Genomic DNA, 18,431 nt, shown 5'->3' with positions numbered 1-18,431 from the left:
CTAGTTGCAACGGACCGATCGCGACGCGGCGTCGACTACGTCGTTCTGGTCAAATCGAAAGGGTTGGAGCGGTCGCACTCGTTGTCCGTCGGCAAATTCGGACGCCGTTCGGACGGCGCGGTTGGCAACTTGAACGCGCAACACGACAATCCACTCGCGATCGGCGGCCTGGATCCACAATCCCTTGGTGGCTTTGTCGTACCAGCACATTCCAGCCGCGGCTGGGACACTCGCCGCGACCCGCGTTTCAAACGCCACCGCAGCATCCATGTTTGGTCGGTGCATCTCGATAAACTTGATCGCTTTGCCGCCCAGCGACGCCACGACGCCGTACGATGCCCCGACTGCCCGCCACATCTACGTCGCACATGACCATGCACACCAGACCATGCCGCTTACGTTGTACAATTGCGCCGCGGTTTCCGTCCACAACACAATCCCGTCCTACGAAGCCAGGCACGATGTCAGCGGTGAAGAAGCCCCTTCACAACGGGTACCTCACGGCGCATCTTGGGTGCTGCGGTGGCGCTTGCTTCGTCCTGGAGTCCACGCATGAGGCAGGTCGCGGTCGATGAGCGTACCTGTGGCCGCGCGTGTTGGAAAAGGGTATCGATATCGCGCAACGTGTGCAGAACGCATTCGGCGCCTCGCGAGGCCAACCGCTTGGATAACCTAGTCGGGGCGACGTCAGTGTCGGCACGGACCGAGGGGGAGTCCCAACTCTGGTAAGGTGGCGGTGTCGGGGATCGCGATCGTGTCGTCGCAGTAGAGGATCCGGCCTACATCGAACGCCCTGGACACTCTTGAGCCCCCGCCGTGGATGGCATGCTGTCACCTCGGGTCGATTTCAATGATTGAAATGCCCGTCGCTTTGTCCCCGTGATACAACGCTCGCGGGATCGGCGCCGGTCCGCGATACTAAACAACGCCGACTGAGCAACGTACGCGGGGTGGCGTACCTTGGGCAAGATGGACGGGTGCATGTTGATCGCTCCCTTGGCAACGTTGGCCAGCATCGGGGGATGCTATCCGCCACATCATGGAGTGACGCGAGATAGACGTTCGTACGATGAAATAGCCAAACGAGACGACCACGGCAATGTCAAAGGCGGACCCGGTGGCAGGCGGCGGCACAGTCCACTGCCGACGTGCTTTTCTACACCGTCGCAGCCACACATTGGTACGGCCAACGCACGACGAAAGGCGCCGTGCGATACGTACGCGTTGTCAGGGACGTGATGAATGGGGAGGTGGTTGTCCAGGGCAAATTGCTTGACTGGAACGGGCGCAATCGATCGCGTTCGAGCGACACGCTTGTCGGTGGGGCATACCACCTACATGACGATCGGGTCGTCGGCCCAAGATCCGTTGTCGCGTCCTGACCTCGATGGAGTGAATCAAAGGCGGGAGGTGCGGCAATCGTGGTCTACGGAGAGCAATGTCAGGACCGCATTTTTGAAGACGCCATCGTTGTCCGCACTGCATATTGGCATGGAGCAATTCAAGCGTCGCCAGCGAGATCGCATCCGTTCCAAAAAAGAGCACGCGGAGTCCTGTCGGTGGCGCCACCGCCGACTGAACCATGGGGATGTCATGAGGCAAGGAGGGCAGAGCGGTCAACTGTCCAGGCTGGACGGTCGTTGCCACAGGCAGTCGAATCGTCGTCGACGTGTGTACACTCGAACGAAACTTGACCGCATCGGACAAACCGTGGCTCTGAATTCTACAAGTAGCGCCAGCGAAAGGTCCTGCTTGCTTTCAGCGGGACACGACTGCGCACGCACCTCTTGGACAAAGGAGCCACCACGATGCGACCCTCGGACAAGAGCAAATGCATGAAGGAGCCGTCGAGAACAAGCAGGCCAAGCTGCAGGCAGGCGTAACCAACCAGCACCAACACCACGGCATGGACCACCGACAATGCGTCGAGCTGAATGCTGGACGTGTCAGCCATCGTGAACGAAGCAAGGACAAAAAGACTTTGACTCGACTCACGAGCCGACGCCACGCGAGGTTGGAATGGGATCGCCTGGCCATGCAACCTCGAGGTCGTGCAGTTCGAGTGCGTCTCTTGGCTCCATACCTTGTCGTGGGGCTTGCCTTGACTTCGTCCAAACGGACGGCGTTCGTCGGTCCGAGTCCAACGTCGACATTGACGTTGACTTCAATGTCAACGTACGGTTGGTGGGCATCGTCGCACGTTGTCGTCGCAACGACGCCAGACGAGGGGACGGGAAGTCGCAGTAGGTCGGGATGCCAGGATTTATTCGATTGCGCTGCATCGCTTCGCTCGCCAACGGTGCTTGCGCGCTTGGCATTATCGGCGGCAAAAGTGCTGTCCCTCTTTCATTCGCTTTATCAACCCGACTGGCAGGGAAAAAGATGCCGGACGTCCATGGACCAAGAGATGCCTGGAAAAGTTCAGTCCTCGCTTGCCCTCACACGCGTCTCTCGGCGTGGTGCGGCTACGCTGTGCGATATGTATCCAACGGGACGCGCAGTCCATCGACTCGCTTCGAGATTTGGAGCATCTCGAGGCGTCCGAGGTCTCCTCACTGTAGTCATGGCTAGCTCCATCGAACCTAGTCTTTTTGCGATAACACGTGATATATGCACATGAGAGAGGGTTGTGTCGACGTCGGCTTCGTTGCTATTCTTAGCCGCATGCCACTTGGAATTCTCCGCTTTGGTGTCGATGGCGGCGCGACGTCGAGCATGGTTCGGCGGTTCACGATCGTAGACCACCTCACATCGACCGCCACGGACAGCCCATCGTCGTGCGAGGAAGATGTAGCGCCATTGGGCCTGTCGGACTTTCTGAAAGAGATCGAATACCCGACCATTTCAGGATCGGAACAACGACCCACGACGACGTCCTTCGCTCCTGCGGCCGCCCCCGCTGCGACCGGCAATTCTGTTGGCGATGATGTTGTCCCTAGTGTTGGCTTGCCCTGCTCCGACGAAGACGACGTGATGGATCCAGACGAGTTGTACCGCCGCATACTCCTTCAACACCCTGACCTGACTGCCCCTCTCTTGACGGGCGTGCCAGTGGCGAATGCCGAGGCGACGCCATGTCACCCTGACGTGAGCGACCAAGCTCTCGACGCCATCGAAACCTCGGACGAACCAGTCATTCTCGTCTCAAGTCCACGGCCCAGACTCGGTCCTCGCAGCCAACACCTAGGCACAACGTGCACGCCAGCCGCAGCCCCCGACAAGCCAGTGAAAGAAAGGCATCGCCACGAACTGGACCCGGCACTCGCGGATATCCTGCGGCGGCACAACGAGCTCCAGAGGAAGCGCACCGCCATCATGACTCATCCAACCATCCAGAAACAGCTCAAGTCGTTTTGGTGAGAGCGCTGTCGACAGTTGTGGCCCAGGTCAACCTCTTTTAGGTCGATGTGCGTCAAGCCGACGGTAGCTGAAGGATGCGCCACGGCTCCAGGACTCGCGCGAGATGGGTACCATCAGTTTTACGCTACGCTTCTTGGAGGTAATGCTTTGCCATGGTGCGATGACGCCTCGTCATCCATCAACAGGACTTACCACCGACTGGGACGTGGGGCTGGGAGCATCCATCCTCCACCGAGGGTGGGAATACGACCGGCGAGGCATGGAACGGATGGACGTGAGCTGTTTTTGTGCATCGCTTTACTTTTTCGTCGAGCACGTAAGGCACCTCGTTCTGGATCCATCCAACTCAACTGGTGGTAGTGGGTGACGGACACAACTTTGACAGAGTACCAACGCGTCCTGAAGCGCCTTCGCGAGATCCTCCAAGCACCTGCTACGACCATAGGGCAACCACGCAGCTGCCACGAATCCCATGGCGGCGACTCCCCACCTTGCACACCCGCCACGGCTCCACCGCTTGGTGCCCAAATGAGTTTGTTGCAGTTCCATCAAAAGCTGCAACTCCAAGCCGAACAAAAGGCCCTCCAAGTGTTGTTGGGCAAGTCCATGGACTTTGACGCGTCAGCATACCTCCGCTACGTTCTCCAGCAGCAACAGCCCAAGCCAAGCTGTCCGCCTCCCCGCCGCCACTCCAACTTTGTCTGTGCAGGGAATGCCCATGTCCAAGGCCTTCGGCCGATTCAGTCGGTCGCACAGATTCAGATCAACGTGAAGGCCAAAGTCCGTCCTGCCACAGGCGGCTCAGTCCGTCGGGACTCTGCCCCGGACACCAAGAAACCCATGCCAGCGCTCTGTCGCCCCCTGATACACCCCAAATCCGCGGGCAAAGACAAAGTCCGATCGGTGCACCCCCTGCCGCAACTGTAGCACCCCACGAGCTGCAGCTCCTATTTAGACTTTTTGTGATATATCCTACACGACATGAGAGCGATGTGGCGGCGGCGGCGAGGCTTTCAACGCATGGTAGAGGGAATACCACAGCCGAATCTTGGCCTTGTCTGCATCGGTCGGAAGTCGGTGAAAGCGACGGACAAAATGGATGGTCCACTGCTGGATACATTGCCTCCACTGTTGTTGTAGCTTTGCATGGAGTGTCGGTGACGCCATCGCCTTGGACGCAGCTCGGGACGCGTCGATCAATGCAGCCACAACGGATGCATCCACCGGCGATGGGATCAACTGCCGTGTTTGTTGCTGGCTCTGCAAGTCGTGGAAGAGATTCACACTGTTCGAGTCGTGGCAATGGAGTAAGCACACTGCTGGCGACGCCACGTGAACCCAGCCTTGCAACACCGTCCACCCGGAATCGTCGAGCAGGGCCAGCTTCACCAGCAGCCATGGATTGTCGAATTGGACCACCACGGCCACCTCGACATCGCAATGTTGTGCCGGCGATTCGATCCACGCAGGGCTTTCCACGGCGAGGATTGCACTCCAGTGGACGGCGATAGCGACGTCTGGTGCTTCCTCGGCACGTGGCGCGTGTGGGATGGAGGGCCGTAAGATGGCTGAAAACGCTGACACATTTGACGGCAAATTGAGCTCGGGGACGGCAGACACACACACGTCGATGTGGAGGAATGCATTGTGTGGCATGTCGCTTTCCGCAGGAGCTTGTTTCGGCTGGACAGTCACCTGGCACAGGCCAGCAGGGACTTGCCACGTCTTTGCAACGTGCAACGTGCGCAAAGCATTTCGTTTGTGGGGGTGCAGGGTGTCATGCTTGTCCTACCCATGCCACCTCACGCACTAGTGGTCGACTTTTGGCTTGGACGTACTTTGTAATGCTCGAGCTGCGACGTGAAGGCGTGCACACAATCGTCGATGCGCTCGGCGGTGAGAACGGCCGACCCCAATGCTTCCACATGCGCTGCATGCACGATTGCCGCTGTTTCGTGCAACAGATCCTATGCCGTGTCAGGTTGTACTCCGATCGCAGCCGCTGCGTACATGGAGGAGGTGGTCAAGGCCGGCCGCTTCGGCAGCACACTTTTGCAGCTCGGTGACGACGGCGGCCAGTTCGTCCATGGGCTGCACTTGCGCCGGCAACGCAAACGACTAGCCATTTCATTCGGTGTGGTAAGGGCCCACTATTCAATCGAATGGCGAGGCGGTCGGCCTACCCGTTGCAATACGTGGTCAGCAGCTTTTAACGCCGCAACCCACGCAGTCACTTGTGGCACGTGGTGCACAAGTGCTTGCATGTGAATATGCGTCGGCCAGTTGAGCTGCCGCGCTCTTTTCTTCCACCACGTGCCGACAAGGTGGCTCATAACGAGAATTGCCCCCACAGTGTGGACAAACCCGAGTACCGCGACCTTGACGGACGCGACGGTCAGCGCGCTCTTGATGGGGTTGGCAGATAGGACAACTAGGCGAGGACGAAGCAAGTGACGCGTCGTTTCGTGCATATTCTGTCGTCGACAATACCCATGACGGCATCGAATGCGAGCAAAACATCCACGATGAAACTGAGCTGCGCCGTGCTGCGACATCGATACGGTGAGGCCCACCACGACCGGTACGACACGACCACCAACACCACCATGGCAAATCCTGTCCCTTGCATTGGCTGCATCGCGAGCGACGGGTACCGAGACCGGCCAAACGTAAAGATGGCGAGAAGCACGAGCTTCCACACACACACGTGAACTGGAAACAGCCGCATCTTTTGCGTATACGACGCATACTGCGCCACGTTCAGCACGTAGTAGTCGTCGGACACATGGAGCAGGTATGCCAACTCTTTGCCCTGAATAAAGTGCTCGTGGCGGTCTGCCACAGGTGATCACGATCTCCTCGTCGAGGAACAAGGAACGGACGGATCGCAAATGGTTTACCTGGTTCTCCGAACGCGCCGACGATGTTGATGCTACGGCGCAGCCACACGGGAAACCCGACGAGAAACGGAAGACCGAGCACCCCAGCAATGCAAATGAGGGAGGCGCTAGTGTGGTGGTGGGTCACTTGGATTTCATTTCCAGTCGTCGCAAGTGTATTCCTTACGAATGCATGGCTCCCCCACAGGACACGGTGGCATCTACGCTCATCGTGGATACGAGTTGCGTCGGGTCGAGAGGGTTGATCGAGTCTTGGCAGTGCCACAGCCGCCCCACGGTCAAGCCAATCGGCAAGTACATAAACTGCAAGACAAACAACACACGATTCTCGAGCACCGCTCGTTTGGACAAAAAGGCCACGTCCCCCGACGCCCGCCACCGTCGAAACGCGGCATACGAACCCAAAGTCAGCACATACGGCATCATGGCAAACACTAACGCGTACACCCAGTAGTGCGGCAAGTCCCCCCTACGAGTCAGCCATTGCTAGGCCACGGTCGATCCATGCGAAGGCTCTCACCAGTGCGAAAAGGCCGGCGTCGCCTGGCCCATGCCAGCTCCCGTTGGCATGAGGCTAAGAAAATCCAAGTTGAAGAGGACGGTCCACCGCGTCAAGGCGAGCCATTTGGACGGCCACGGCCAAATTTGGGCGAGTTGCCACATGAGACCGTAGATCTGCAACGCATCGACGACCACGACCCCCTTTTCAATCCAAAACCGGCTCACGCGACTACAAGACGACGCGAAGGTCAAGGGCGAATCGAGTCACCTTTTCACGCACCGTTTCGTTCGGCTCAACTCGGCGAGGAGTTGCTGCGACTCGGCGCTCAAGTGTTTGGCCGACGGGCTGGCCTTCTGAAGCAGTTCTAGGACGGGTTTGACACGGCCGCGCACTACCGATGCGAGTCGCTTCGTCGGGACCACTTTCATGTCGGCACCACCCCCTGCGAAACGCCGCCTCGGGTCGGTTACTCACTGTCAATCCTTCCAACGTGCGGAATGGACGTGACTTCGGAAACCGCGGTGCATGCACGACAAGTTCGAATGAGACTGCGCCGCCGCAAGCTCCACCCTGCACACACAGCGCATGACGCAGTGTCAGCAGTTCCCGTGCGTTGTTCCAACCATATTGTGGGTGCGCAGTCCGAAGGTGGATGCCTCTGGTCGCGAAACGACCCAAACATTCCTGACCACTCGTGGGACGATGCATGCTGAGCAGCACGTGGCATAGTCTGGCGGTCCACCAGTGCATTCGAGCACGTGCAGGCATGCCATCCACGCGGCGCCACACGACGACGACCTTGACTGGTTCCAGGACTTGGCGATGCCCCATGGTCCGTTACTTCGCCATGCACAGGAGAAAGTAGCGATATTTTGAGAAGGCCCGCCAAACTTGGAAACGTGATCATTGCATGGGGTCCGCGTCGTCCGTGGATGCCGTCAACTCGACTCAGTCTTGGGAAAAACAACAGGGGGACATAGCTTTCAAAGCGGGGCAATTTCACGATGCTATCGCTTGGTACACCAATTGCATTTGGCATGCGACACACGGCGGCGCCAGGGACGAAGTGGTGTCAACGACGCACCCGAATGAGCTGCTAGCCATGCTCTACAGCCATCGATCAGGTGCATATTTCGCGATACGCAACTTTGACAAGGCGTTGGATGACGGCTTCCGAGCGATCGAATTGCATCCAACGTGGACGACGGGGTATTTTCGAGCGTCGAGCGCTGCTATGCACCTTGGTGATTCCGGTCGTCGCGATGCGCGGGACCTCGTAATGAAAGCCCTCGTTCTGTCTCCGACGGACTCGACGCTTCAAAGGATGAAGGCAGATCTCTTCAACAACTTCGAGCCCCACCAAGACGGCTTCGGGACGGTCTTTAGCTGGGGGCGTGGCGATGAAGGACAGTTGGGGCATGGGATGACCAAGACGAGACTATCGCTACCGACAATGCTGGACGCCTTCCGAGGAAAGGACATCGTCGAAGTCGCGGCGGGGGCGATGCATACGCTAGCTCTTACCTTGACTGGCGACGTGTATGCGTGGGGCAACGATGCTCACGGGCAATGCGGGCTCGCAACACAAGCTGGCGGCAACAACGCATCAACGGTAGACATCCCGCGCCTCGTTCCGGCTCTACTGGGACGTCGGGTTGCCGCAGTTGCGTGTGGTGCAGGGCATTCCGTCGCGGTGGCAGCGGACGGAGCAACGTACGCATGGGGCATTGGGCGGCAAGGGCAACTTGGCCACGGCACTTTAGCAAGTGAGGCCTCTCCACGGGAAATCGAATCCTTGGCCGCCGGCAACGTTGTTGTTGTGTCTGCGGCTTGCGGGATTGCCCATACGATCTTCTTGACCACCGATCGACGGATGTACGCGTGTGGGCTGAATTCGTTGGGGCAGCTGGGCATCAGTGCGCAACCACACGTTCAAGTGCCAACACTCATTGCACCCCTCTCCGACGTAACCCACGTCGCGTGCGGTGGAGCGCACACTTGTGTTGCCGACAGCATGGGGCGAATATGGTCCAGTGGCTCAAATAGCTGCGGACAACTTGGTCTTGGTCATTCTCGTGACATGTTCGGGTTTGAAGTCGTGCCAATGCCATGTCCATGCGCGATGGTAGTTTGCGGGGAAGAATTTTCTGGTGCCATCACAACCACGCGCGACGTGTGGATGTGGGGACTTGGAATCGCAGGACAGATGGGGGATGGCTCGTACACGAGTTACTCGTCCCCCCACAAGGTAGCAGGGCTACCACCTGTGGATGCGCTGAGCGTGAGCCAGGCCCAAGTGTTTGGCATCACGGCCGATGGTTCGGTTTGGACATGGGGGCTTCCAGGCGATCAAGCGCACGATGCTGGAGCTGTGACGACGACGCCGCAGCAAGTCGCTGCATTCTTCGGAAAGAAGCGGGTGCGTCAGCTGTGCTGTGGCCGCAAGCACTACGTGATTGTCACGACTGGGGCGTTTGGACCCACTTCCACACTCGAGTTCAGGTCGCGTCCGCCGTTCGTTGCGGGGTCCTGGATTCGCTTTACGATCCAATCTCGAGACGTGAATGGGGGCGAATGCTCGACGGGAGGGTCCCGCTTCAGCGGCAGGCTCTCGTTGCAAGACTCGAACGACGCCAAGGTCGCGCTGGGGCTGTGGATACCGGATTGTGTCGTTGAAATCGACGACAACATGGATGGCTCGTACAGCGGTCGGTGCAGAAGCGCCACAGCCGGACGATTCGTCTTGGAAGTTGCGTTAAACACCCAGCCGGTGGCCGACAGTCCTTTGGCGCTTGACATTGTGCCTGGTCCCGTGAGCCCGTCCCATTGCTTCGTGGCATGGAACTCCAATGCATCCACAAACCGGCAGCTCCAAGGGCCGCCACACGCTCGGTTCTGTGGGGCGCTTGTCCTCCGCGACAAATGGGGCAACTCGACAACGGAAATCGATGCCAACGCAGTCGTGGTGGTGCAAATCACAAACCCCACCAACAACTCGATCGTGTTCAAGGAAACGTGCTCCGTTGTGGACTGTCGTCTGTCCGTCGAGTGCCCCGACGAGTGTGGAGTGTACGCCATCGAGATTGGCATCGACGGACTGCACGACGACTGCGCGGTCGGTGACAGTCCATGGTCCTTGACCGTCCGCACGGAGCCGTCGCTTCAAGACATCCTCTCGGCATGTCGAGTTGTCTGTGTGTGTCCCGTAATTGCAGGCGCTGGCGCTGTCGTCTGCGTCGACTGGGACGCTGCGATCGTGGCCAACCTGCATGGGTATAATGTCAAGGTTGTTATCACACGAACGTCGGAGCACACGTTGAGTCCACGGGCGTTGGTTCGGTGCGGGCATGCACTGCACCCCTTGATTCAAACGGTTCCTGTGGCCGCCGCCAATTCCAGCGCGACATTTGACATGATCGTCGCTGGCGAATACTCGATTGTGGCTACCCTCGAACCAACGCATGCGACGTCGTCGTTATCTTCCAGCGATGGCTGCGTGGAATTGTTCGCATCCAAGCTCGACGTTCTCCCGGCGCGACCGCATGTTGACTTTACAGAAATCCGACAAGTCAAGTCCCAATTGCATCAGCTGCGCCAACGCGAAGTCGTCTACTTGACCCTGCAATTACGCGATGCCTACGGAAATGCCTGCACTAGAACCGACCCCACCGCCGACCGCGTTACGGCGTATGTCGCCCCATACCACACGCTCCATGAATCGACTCCCGTCGACGTCCGTGCAGGCGCAGTGCCGGGCACTCTGGAACTGGCGGTCAAGCCAACGTCAACCAGCGCATACTTGCACGTCTTGCTCGACGACATGCCTATCCTGTACTCTCCCTTTGAAGTACGTGATGCAGTGGCCGAGGGCGTGGCAGAGTCCACTCCGCCGTGCGTTGACGACCGCCCGGTGGCCCCTCCGCTGCACCTACCGACATCGCAGGAATCGCTCGTGGAGCTCCAACGCGTCGAAGTCACTCGTCGCCGCGCTAGCGACGTCCTGCGACGAGAGCGTGCGCGAGTCCAAGCAGAGCGCGACCGACAACTCAAGCAAAACGCGACGAAACGAACGGGGGGAGGGTTCACGGTTCAATTTGAGCCTCACAAGTCGAGGTAGCTCTCGCTATGTCTTGAACAAACCGTCAAATCCGTCGTGAATCGACGCCAAGATGTCGGGGGTGGTAGTGGCTCGGCCATGCCGATCAAATGCGATGCTGGCACTGCATCCACGTCGTTAGCGCCGACAACGTTGGACGGAAGTACCTTTTTCGAGTGACGAGCGAGCCTCCGTACGCGGCCAGACGCAGCATCGACGGCAGTGGCCGAGGCGCGGTCTTGCGTTTGCTAGGATGAACGACCGAGTAGGAGAACCACGTCAAGAAATCGATTAAATCTTGACGAACCCACGACTGGCACCCCACGCGAGAAACGCACCAACGCATCCCGCCAGGACCTAGTGCGCACCGCGCGTGAGCCCTTCGCTGTGAGGAAGGAACGTGTACGTCGCCTTGGCCGCCACATCGACGATACATGGGAAAACGGTCTTGCGTCGAGCCTGCCACGGGGGCACTTAGAATATATACACACGTGGCGCAACCCCGCCACACGCTGGACGATATCGTACTTGAATATCCGTCGGAAATCGTGTCGACGGCGCCTTTTTGAAGCACAGTCACGTGGCCAAGCGCCGCTGCGACGTCGTGCGCCGAAATGGATGCGGCACCGGTCACGTCAAGTGCGTCGGTCAAACCGAGCGCCACGCAGAGACGACCGTATTCCATCTACGGGAACACGGTAGCTCTCCATTCGTGATGGCATGGCACTGGGCAGGATGGAGCGTTTACCGCATTCGGTGTCAGAATTGCGTTCGAGTAATTCCGTAGGAGCGTCACATCGGTCGCCAGCAGGTAGAGGGCATCGCCGTCCAGGACGAGGGGTAAGCGCAGCTCCGTGGCCGCGGTGAGGATGGACTTGGTCGCGTTCAAGACGTTGGGGTCACGGCCCAGGCCTGGACCAAGAATCAAGGCATCGAGGCGGGGCAGGACCGCCAGAATGCGGTCGTTGGTGCTCATGCCGAGGTACGGGTGGACAATGAGCTCTGGGCTGTAGCACTTGATGGGAATACCTGCCTCGGGAGTGCAAAAGATATGGCATAGATCCACGCCCTACCAAGAGTCGCAGGCGATGAGGCGAGTACTACCCAACGGGCGCACCGTCTTCAACGCGGCCATGCCGGCATAGTATGGAGCTCCCGTGTACTCTGCGCAGCCCCCGACAATCCCCACTTTACCTAAACGTGCGGCACCTCAGCTTTCACCGAGTCGTCGCGCGGACTGGTACCATGTTGCCCCTTGTACGCCTCGCACGTCAGCGGCGGAATCAACTCGCTTGGATCCATCGTGGCTCGTGGCAAGATCGTCAGGCAGGACTTGAACAATGCATAACCTCCCAAAATCAATACGCGAGGAAACGTGCAGGCAGTTCGTCTATACAGATATGAACTTTGACATTTCATACAACCTGGTTCGAGTCGGGGGATAAATTTAATGCGTTTCTAAAACTGGTGCTGGCTAATCTCGCGCTGTTTCTTGTGGGGGTAAGCGAGGAGGTTCGACTGGGACGTCGATTCTCGCGACGACGCCTGGGACATCCTGGGCGCAGCAAAGGTCGGGACCATCGTCTTCTGGCTGTTGGAGCGGGGCATGGTCGTCGCGCGAACGTAGCTTTCGGGGGACGTGGCATGGCCAGTTGGGTTTGGGAACGGATCCTCGTGCAGCGACAGGGCGCCGCTCTGCAGCATCAAGTCGAGCTGGGCGTCGTGCTCCGTGGTACGGGAGGGCGAATCCACATCGCGCTCCTCGTCAATGTCAAAACTCTTGCGGTCGTCGCGAGTGTTGCCGAGGTTGGACGTGGGGACGGCAAACGTCGGAACACTCGAGTTACGCGCGTACATGCCGCGGTTTGCATCGTTGAACATGTCCGAGTACGACACGCCTTGGCTGTGGCTTTGCTGGATGTTCTGCAGCGACTTGACGACAACTTTGGGTTGGGCAGCCGGCATGCGCTCGGGGACGTGGTGGACGTGCGGCACGAAAGGTTGTTGCTGGATGGCGGCGGGGGGGGTCGCGCCGCCACCCGAGTCTAGACGGGAGTACGTGGTGGAAGGCGTGTTGTCGGCCAACGTGGGGGTATTGCCTCCCAGCACGGGAGGAATCGAGTTGTTCGTGGTGGTCGCGGCAGTAGTGGCAGTGACTACTTGCTGGGGGCCCGAGGGTTTGGTAGGGCGCGGGTCCTTTGTCGACGATCGAGAACCATGGCCGCCATGTTCAACGTCGTCGTCGTCGTCGCGGAGGTCCATGGCGGCGCGGCGGCGTCGGATAAAAAAGATAATCGCGCCCAGGAGAACGAGCCCCCCAACGCTGCCGAGAACGGCCGGAAGGAGGACAGAGCTGCCGCCGCTGTTCGAGCCCGTGTTGTTGGGATTCAAAGGATCGACCACTTCGCCACTCGAGCTCGAGGGTTTTTCAAATTGTACACCTAAGTCGGCACAGTTCAGGTCCTTTTCCACAGACGGGTTCTTGAACGCGAGCGATCCTTGAACGACGGCACCGGACGCCGCCGTCAGCTTGACCGGGATGCTCGAAAAGAACGACGGGTCGTCGGAAATGCGACCCGACTCAAAGATAAACCCGTTTTGGCTTTGCTTGGCGGCCACCGAGTTGTACGTGGCCGACTCGATGGGCTGGAACGAATTCGAAAACTGAATTGGAATGTAGTCGGCACTGGCGCCGTCCATCATGCACGCTTTGATGTTGCCTACGACGAACGCGTCCGGGCACACCGTGAACTTCCACGTGACCCCGATCGGTGTGTTAATCGGGTTTGGCGTCAGCGCTTTCGCTGCATCCGGAGACAACTGCAAAGGGTCGGAAGCTTGGCTGCCCTCTTTTGCGTCGACGACGTACGCAACGACGGAGCTACCAGATTTGCATGCTGTGTCTTGACAAAGGATTTGCACGCACCGGGCACATGTGGAGAAGCGCTTGCCCGGCACGGACACATACATTCGGCTCTTGTCGCCGTCCAGGTTCAACAGGCGACACGTCCCGTCGCTAGCCTTGGCGTAGTTCAGTGTGAGCTTGGCAGCCGTGTCTGCTGCGCGGCATGACGCCGCCGCGAGCCATACGAGTCCCGCTAGTCGGACCAGCATGCGAGAGAAGTCCAGTCCAGGAGAATGGCAAATGGCGAGCCCTGGGCAAGCAAGCGCTCAATAGAAATATGGCACAAGACCTTTATATTTGTATCCAAAATTGAATATGGCTTTAATAGGGAAACCTCTCACAATGAATACTGTAGTTTGTGAGAAACGCAAAAAGCAGAAAACAGCAGCACAAACAGCAAATGTCCAGCCAAGCTCATATCACCGCGGACGATCGCTTAAACCGAACGGCGTTTTACTCGCCATTCGAACCCGATCTTGCTGCTGGGCAAACGCGTTTTATTCATATTACTCACATTGCAACCTCGAGTAACCGACTCTGGCTGCCTCTTGAGAAGATGCCAATTCCAAGTCACGACACCACATACGATGGATTGTGTATTTCGTTTGGCCTTTGACTGCATCTCGCGCCTAGTGGCTTCGACGATCATCGCGTTCCCGGTTCAACCATGTGTCCCTTTGTCTCATGCTGCTTGACATCGGCACCGCCAGATCGAAATATAAAAAGACACAGGTATTACTCAATGAGCATCGTGGAGTTCGTAACGGGTGGTGGAAGTTGACCACCATACGAACACCAAGTATCGTGCCAGGAGGGGTGACATTGCGCCGTGGCACCTGGCCAACGTGGCCACAATGTAATAAAGCGAGCATGCAAACGACAGGGCCGGCAGTTCACCTGTGTTGTGAACTTGATCGCACTCAGCACACGACGTCATCGTGGCGTTCGACGGTCTGCTCTCGTTCTTGCCGAGGTGTCGCTGGGTCTTGTGGAGCAAGGTACGTGAGCCGATTGTGGATGGACGCGCGCGTCACGACGCCTTCGAGCACGCCAAACTTGGTCACAAACAGCTTGGCACACTTGAGCATTTCAAATAGCAAGTGCACGGTTTCGAGGGGTGTATCTTCATCGACTTTGATCACGTTGCCGCTCATCTCGACCACATCGGACAGCACCAACGTGCCTTCATCCGCCACCTTGCTCATGCTGTCTTGTTGGAGAAGGATGTGCTCGTTTGTGTGGAGGTGGGACGTCGTCGTGGCTTGGTCGTCAGTGAGCAGCGCTTGGAGGTCTTCCCGTGCGACGCATCCGCAAAAGAGACGACTTTCGCGATCTAGCACGACCGGTACACTACTTCGACCAAATCGCTTCAGGAGCGCTTGAATCTCGCCCTCCGATGTGTGGTTGGGAAGGCACGTGAGGTGCTCCTCCATGACGTCTTTCGCACACACGTTGTTCGTGCGCAGTTCATGGCACAGCAGCATCGGCAAGTACGGCAGCCCTTTCGAGATGATCACACTACACGTCAAGGAGGAGTCTCCATGAAGACCTCGTACAACAATGCGAATCGCCCCACACCTATCGTAGACGGACACACTCAGCGCTTTGCCCATCCCTCCGGCCAACAACACAGCCAAAAACAACGGCGTAAAGTAGATGAACTGCCCCGTCAGCTCCAGTGCAATCACTGCCGAGACATAAATGGCATTAGCGAGCACAAACGACGCGTGAAGGCTGGTTGTACCTGCAACGGAGATCGTGTGTGTCGACGACGCTACCAACGCAGCGCCGCCCACAAGCGCATATCCACCAGGTACGATCTCGACGTTGGGGTACAGGACCACGAGGAGTTCTCCCCATATCCGTCCGAACGCAGCGCCGGCAGTAAACAGCGGGATGAAGTCCCCGGAAGGAATCGGCAGCGATACGGACAGGAGCGTGATAAAGACCTTGGACATGGCACTCACCTGTGAAGCAGAGGTGAAGGAACTGCATCGAGGGGGAAAGGTGCGCACCGCAAGGGGGCCAAAGACGCTTTGTTGCCATTGCCAGTGCGGCCCGAGGGGCGTGGGGGCGCACAGTTCTTTGAGCGTGAGGGACACCCCAAGGTGGTTGAACAGCCCTGGTACGAACAAAACAAGCGTAACAATGACCGAAATGAACCCGCCCCACACAAGAGGACAACGCCGGTTGAGGGGGGCGTAGAATCGGCGCAAACGCGTCGCCATTGACACGTAAGTTGCCCCCAGCACGCCCAGGACGATCCCCAGGAGCGCAAACGAAAGCAGTTCCAATTGCCCAAACGACTTGTCGCTGTATGTTGTGGGAAACAGCGCCTGGAACGAGTGCAACCGTTGTTGGGATTGGGTGGTGATGTAGTCGAGGACTTGCTTCATGACAGACCCACTCACGGCCGCGACAAAGCTCTTCCAGTAATTCTATGATGCCAACAATCAACCGGCAGGACACACCATGAAACGAGCAAAGGTCCCCACCGAGAGCAAGAGAAACGAACTGGTGACTTCGATCGAAAAGAGAACGCCGCCAATTGGAGCCCCAAACGTCGAAGCGACCCCGACCGCACACGCTGCATTGTACATGTGTCGGTGGAGGGACTCGTTGCGATAAATGCGCTGGAAGAACTGGCAGTGCTTCATCAGTTGATGGCAGATGATGCATGCTGTGTGAACGAACGGCCCTTCCTTGCCCACAGACAGACCACTGGCTTGGGCGGTGGCAAGGCCTATCGACTTTGCAAACAGTGTACGACTTCGAAGGTACCGCCCAGGGGCGTGGCGCTGGTCTGCGGACAAGATGGTCTTGATTTCCGGGATGCCCGAGCCAGCTACGGCGTCACCGAGGTCGTGAGGTTCTCGAGCAGAATGCTCCCCGGAGAAACGACACCCACCTGCAAACGGGTCAACGAAATGCGTCCACGAAATCGAAATCAAGGCAAAGAGCATGCCCCAAACAATTGCTCCAAGCAGAGAGTAGTTCCACACGGCGGGCGCGCCGTCGTCGGCACTGCTGGGGCTTCGGGACTCCAGCAACGTAAAGAGCTTGGATTGGACCGACCGCAGCCCAACAATCGATTCGTTGATCGCATAGTCCAGCACCGACACTGCAACAATGTGAATGACCAGTCCATGATGGGCCCACAGGCGTACCCGCAGCGCCAAGGATGATAAGGAATAACACGATCTTGCCTTCCTTCTTTACCAAGTCCCACAGACCCTTGGCTGAATACTTGCTCGTGTGTCGGCCAAAGATATTTTCCCAGTTGTGCATGTACCGCTTCTTGCCTCCAGTGGTTCCTTGCCGGCGAAGCAACGACGGCGACGTCGGGACTTGGAGCGACGGCAGTCTCTCCGAGTAGGACAGAAAACTCGCGTCCACCGAGTTCGGCGAGTTTGGGAACTGCATCGAAACGCGACTGTTGCGAGTGCAGCGCGATTGACAAGTGACAAGAGCACATGGAACGACCCACGACGATGACACTCGGCGGTTTCACCGACCATGCGAACAAATCTCCGTCGCCGCTGCCGCTGGCCGGGCCACAGCGTCGTCCAAAAAAATGGCCTCTTGGCTATAGGAGAATGATGCATGGCAAAACGCGGGCCAGCATGATCCAGTATTGCCATCGCGCCGATCGAATATGCGCACGATGCCATGGGGTGCGGACGGCTCGGCAGTTTTCGTATCACTCTCGACATCCGACACCAACGGCAATTCATTTTGCTCGACATAATCAACGAAGACGTAGTCGAACCGCGTCCTACCACGGGGATCTAACATTGCCTTTGCCGTGGGTTCGTTGGTCAACAACGTAAAAAGTGGAGAGCCATTCTCAGCACTCGGTTATGCTGGCATTGTAGGGGGACTTGGTGTGTCGTTGAGTGCGACATCAAGAAGTTGACGTCGCCTCCGACAACATGAGTTGGGCTCAAATCGCTCAGCAACTCAGCAAAGGACGCTCCTTTTCCACTAGAGCGAAAACAATGTGAAAGGTGTCAAGGATCCCCTTTTACTTCGAAGTACTACAGTACTCCAACACCACTACCACCCAACTGTTTTGTTTGTAAGAAAAATTATACGTCGAAGTCAATAGCGCCGTTAGTCTAATGGTTAGGATTTCTCCCTTCCAAGGAGAAGGTCGGGGTTCAATTCCCCGACGGCGCATTCTTTTTGAATCTAAGAAAATCGTGCGTGGTGTATACAGGCACGTCGTATTGAGCCAAAATTTGGGGAGTGCTGTACTCTTTTCAATAAAGCACCTCTGTGCTTGGTCGATCGACAAATGCGTCGTTGGTTTTCGTTCAATTCCGTGAAGTATGAGGTAGCCATACCTGTTTGTCCGGCAGTCTTGCTCCGCAACGTAATACTATCGTCTTTCTCGGCGTTGACACGATCCAACTTCCCCTGTGTCACGCCATTGCCGCTGCTTTGCGGTATGAGTAAGTGAACACCAGTTGACCTGATCCAAGAGATATAGATTAACCGTAAACCACCTACGAATTTTTTAATGTAGTCGAGATGCAATAAGAATGCGCCGTCGGGGAATTGAACCCCGACCTTCTCCTTGGAAGGGTTTAACTGAGTTAATTAATGTATATATGGCTCGGTGAGCCGATAGACTAACTAATCTGCCTCATAGTAGCTGAGGGGATA

At 57.6% G+C, this 18,431-nt stretch overlaps 7 protein-coding genes and 1 non-coding gene across 12 annotated transcripts; 3 read left to right on the top strand and 5 right to left on the bottom strand.

The window, feature by feature from the left end:
- H310_03264 (methionyl-tRNA formyltransferase) lies at positions 1-2,234 on the bottom strand (the record flags this gene model as incomplete). The annotated part of the gene is made up of 12 exons (XM_008867062.1): positions 1,785-2,234; positions 1,481-1,723; positions 1,384-1,426; positions 1,222-1,334; positions 1,069-1,156; positions 960-1,025; positions 836-918; positions 722-793; positions 582-672; positions 498-539; positions 400-444; positions 1-357 (listed from the first exon to the last, which is right to left on the bottom strand). Exons 1-12 carry the CDS (start codon positions 1,952-1,954, stop codon positions 1-3), a joined length of 1,413 nt encoding a protein of 470 aa, XP_008865284.1. The 5' UTR covers positions 1,955-2,234.
- A 430-nt stretch (positions 2,235-2,664) lies between these two features.
- Positions 2,665-5,143, top strand: H310_03263 (the record flags this gene model as incomplete). 2 transcript variants are annotated; one of them, XM_008867060.1, is made up of 4 exons in its annotated part: positions 2,665-3,356; positions 3,402-3,499; positions 3,546-3,676; positions 3,721-5,143. In XM_008867060.1, the coding sequence occupies 4 exons, from the start codon at positions 2,665-2,667 to the stop codon at positions 4,285-4,287; spliced, it is 1,488 nt and encodes a 495-aa protein (XP_008865282.1). In that variant the 3' UTR covers positions 4,288-5,143. The 2 variants fall into 2 exon arrangements, with proteins under 2 accessions (XP_008865282.1, XP_008865283.1); XM_008867061.1 differs by having other exon boundaries at positions 3,402-3,676.
- On the bottom strand, positions 2,680-7,244 carry H310_03262 (hypothetical protein). Its single transcript, XM_008867059.1, has 9 exons — positions 7,042-7,244; positions 6,781-6,990; positions 6,427-6,729; positions 6,261-6,367; positions 5,851-6,195; positions 5,544-5,791; positions 5,371-5,478; positions 5,199-5,327; positions 2,680-5,148 (listed from the first exon to the last, which is right to left on the bottom strand). The coding sequence occupies exons 1-9, from the start codon at positions 7,188-7,190 to the stop codon at positions 4,333-4,335; spliced, it is 2,415 nt and encodes an 804-aa protein (XP_008865281.1). The 5' UTR covers positions 7,191-7,244; the 3' UTR covers positions 2,680-4,332.
- Positions 7,245-7,254: 10 nt separating this feature from the next.
- Positions 7,255-12,183, bottom strand: H310_03260 (YjeF family domain-containing protein). Of its 4 annotated transcripts, XM_008867055.1 has the most exons (8): positions 12,103-12,183; positions 11,976-12,052; positions 11,607-11,927; positions 11,387-11,543; positions 11,265-11,317; positions 11,166-11,215; positions 11,026-11,106; positions 7,260-10,982 (listed from the first exon to the last, which is right to left on the bottom strand). In XM_008867055.1, the coding sequence occupies exons 1-8, from the start codon at positions 12,158-12,160 to the stop codon at positions 10,886-10,888; spliced, it is 894 nt and encodes a 297-aa protein (XP_008865277.1). In that variant the 5' UTR covers positions 12,161-12,183; the 3' UTR covers positions 7,260-10,885. The 4 variants fall into 4 exon arrangements, with proteins under 4 accessions (XP_008865279.1, XP_008865277.1, XP_008865278.1 ...); XM_008867057.1 differs by having other exon boundaries at positions 7,255-11,106; XM_008867056.1 differs by having other exon boundaries at positions 11,026-11,215.
- Positions 7,260-11,219, top strand: H310_03261 (hypothetical protein). The gene has a single exon (XM_008867058.1). It carries the CDS (start codon positions 7,673-7,675, stop codon positions 10,877-10,879), a length of 3,207 nt encoding a protein of 1,068 aa, XP_008865280.1. The 5' UTR covers positions 7,260-7,672; the 3' UTR covers positions 10,880-11,219.
- A 64-nt stretch (positions 12,184-12,247) lies between the features above and the next one.
- Positions 12,248-14,027, bottom strand: H310_03259 (hypothetical protein). The gene has a single exon (XM_008867053.1). The coding sequence runs from the start codon at positions 13,970-13,972 to the stop codon at positions 12,317-12,319; it is 1,656 nt and encodes a 551-aa protein (XP_008865275.1). The 5' UTR covers positions 13,973-14,027; the 3' UTR covers positions 12,248-12,316.
- A 525-nt stretch (positions 14,028-14,552) lies between these two features.
- Positions 14,553-17,212, bottom strand: H310_03258 (hypothetical protein). Its single transcript, XM_008867052.1, has 7 exons — positions 16,931-17,212; positions 16,672-16,884; positions 16,259-16,608; positions 15,779-16,201; positions 15,508-15,730; positions 15,342-15,450; positions 14,553-15,281 (listed from the first exon to the last, which is right to left on the bottom strand). Exons 1-7 carry the CDS (start codon positions 17,184-17,186, stop codon positions 14,684-14,686), a joined length of 2,172 nt encoding a protein of 723 aa, XP_008865274.1. The 5' UTR covers positions 17,187-17,212; the 3' UTR covers positions 14,553-14,683.
- A 658-nt stretch (positions 17,213-17,870) lies between these two features.
- On the top strand, positions 17,871-17,942 carry H310_03257. Its single transcript has one exon. It is a non-coding gene; the product is annotated as a tRNA-Gly (tRNA).
- Positions 17,943-18,431: the final 489 nt, after the last annotated feature.

This window comes from Aphanomyces invadans (assembly GCF_000520115.1).
Source record: "Aphanomyces invadans strain NJM9701 unplaced genomic scaffold supercont1.5, whole genome shotgun sequence".
Lineage (NCBI taxonomy): Eukaryota > Oomycota > Saprolegniomycetes > Saprolegniales > Verrucalvaceae > Aphanomyces > Aphanomyces invadans.
The sequence above is the reverse complement of the archived record's forward strand: the minus strand, read 5'-3'. Positions and strand labels throughout refer to the sequence as shown.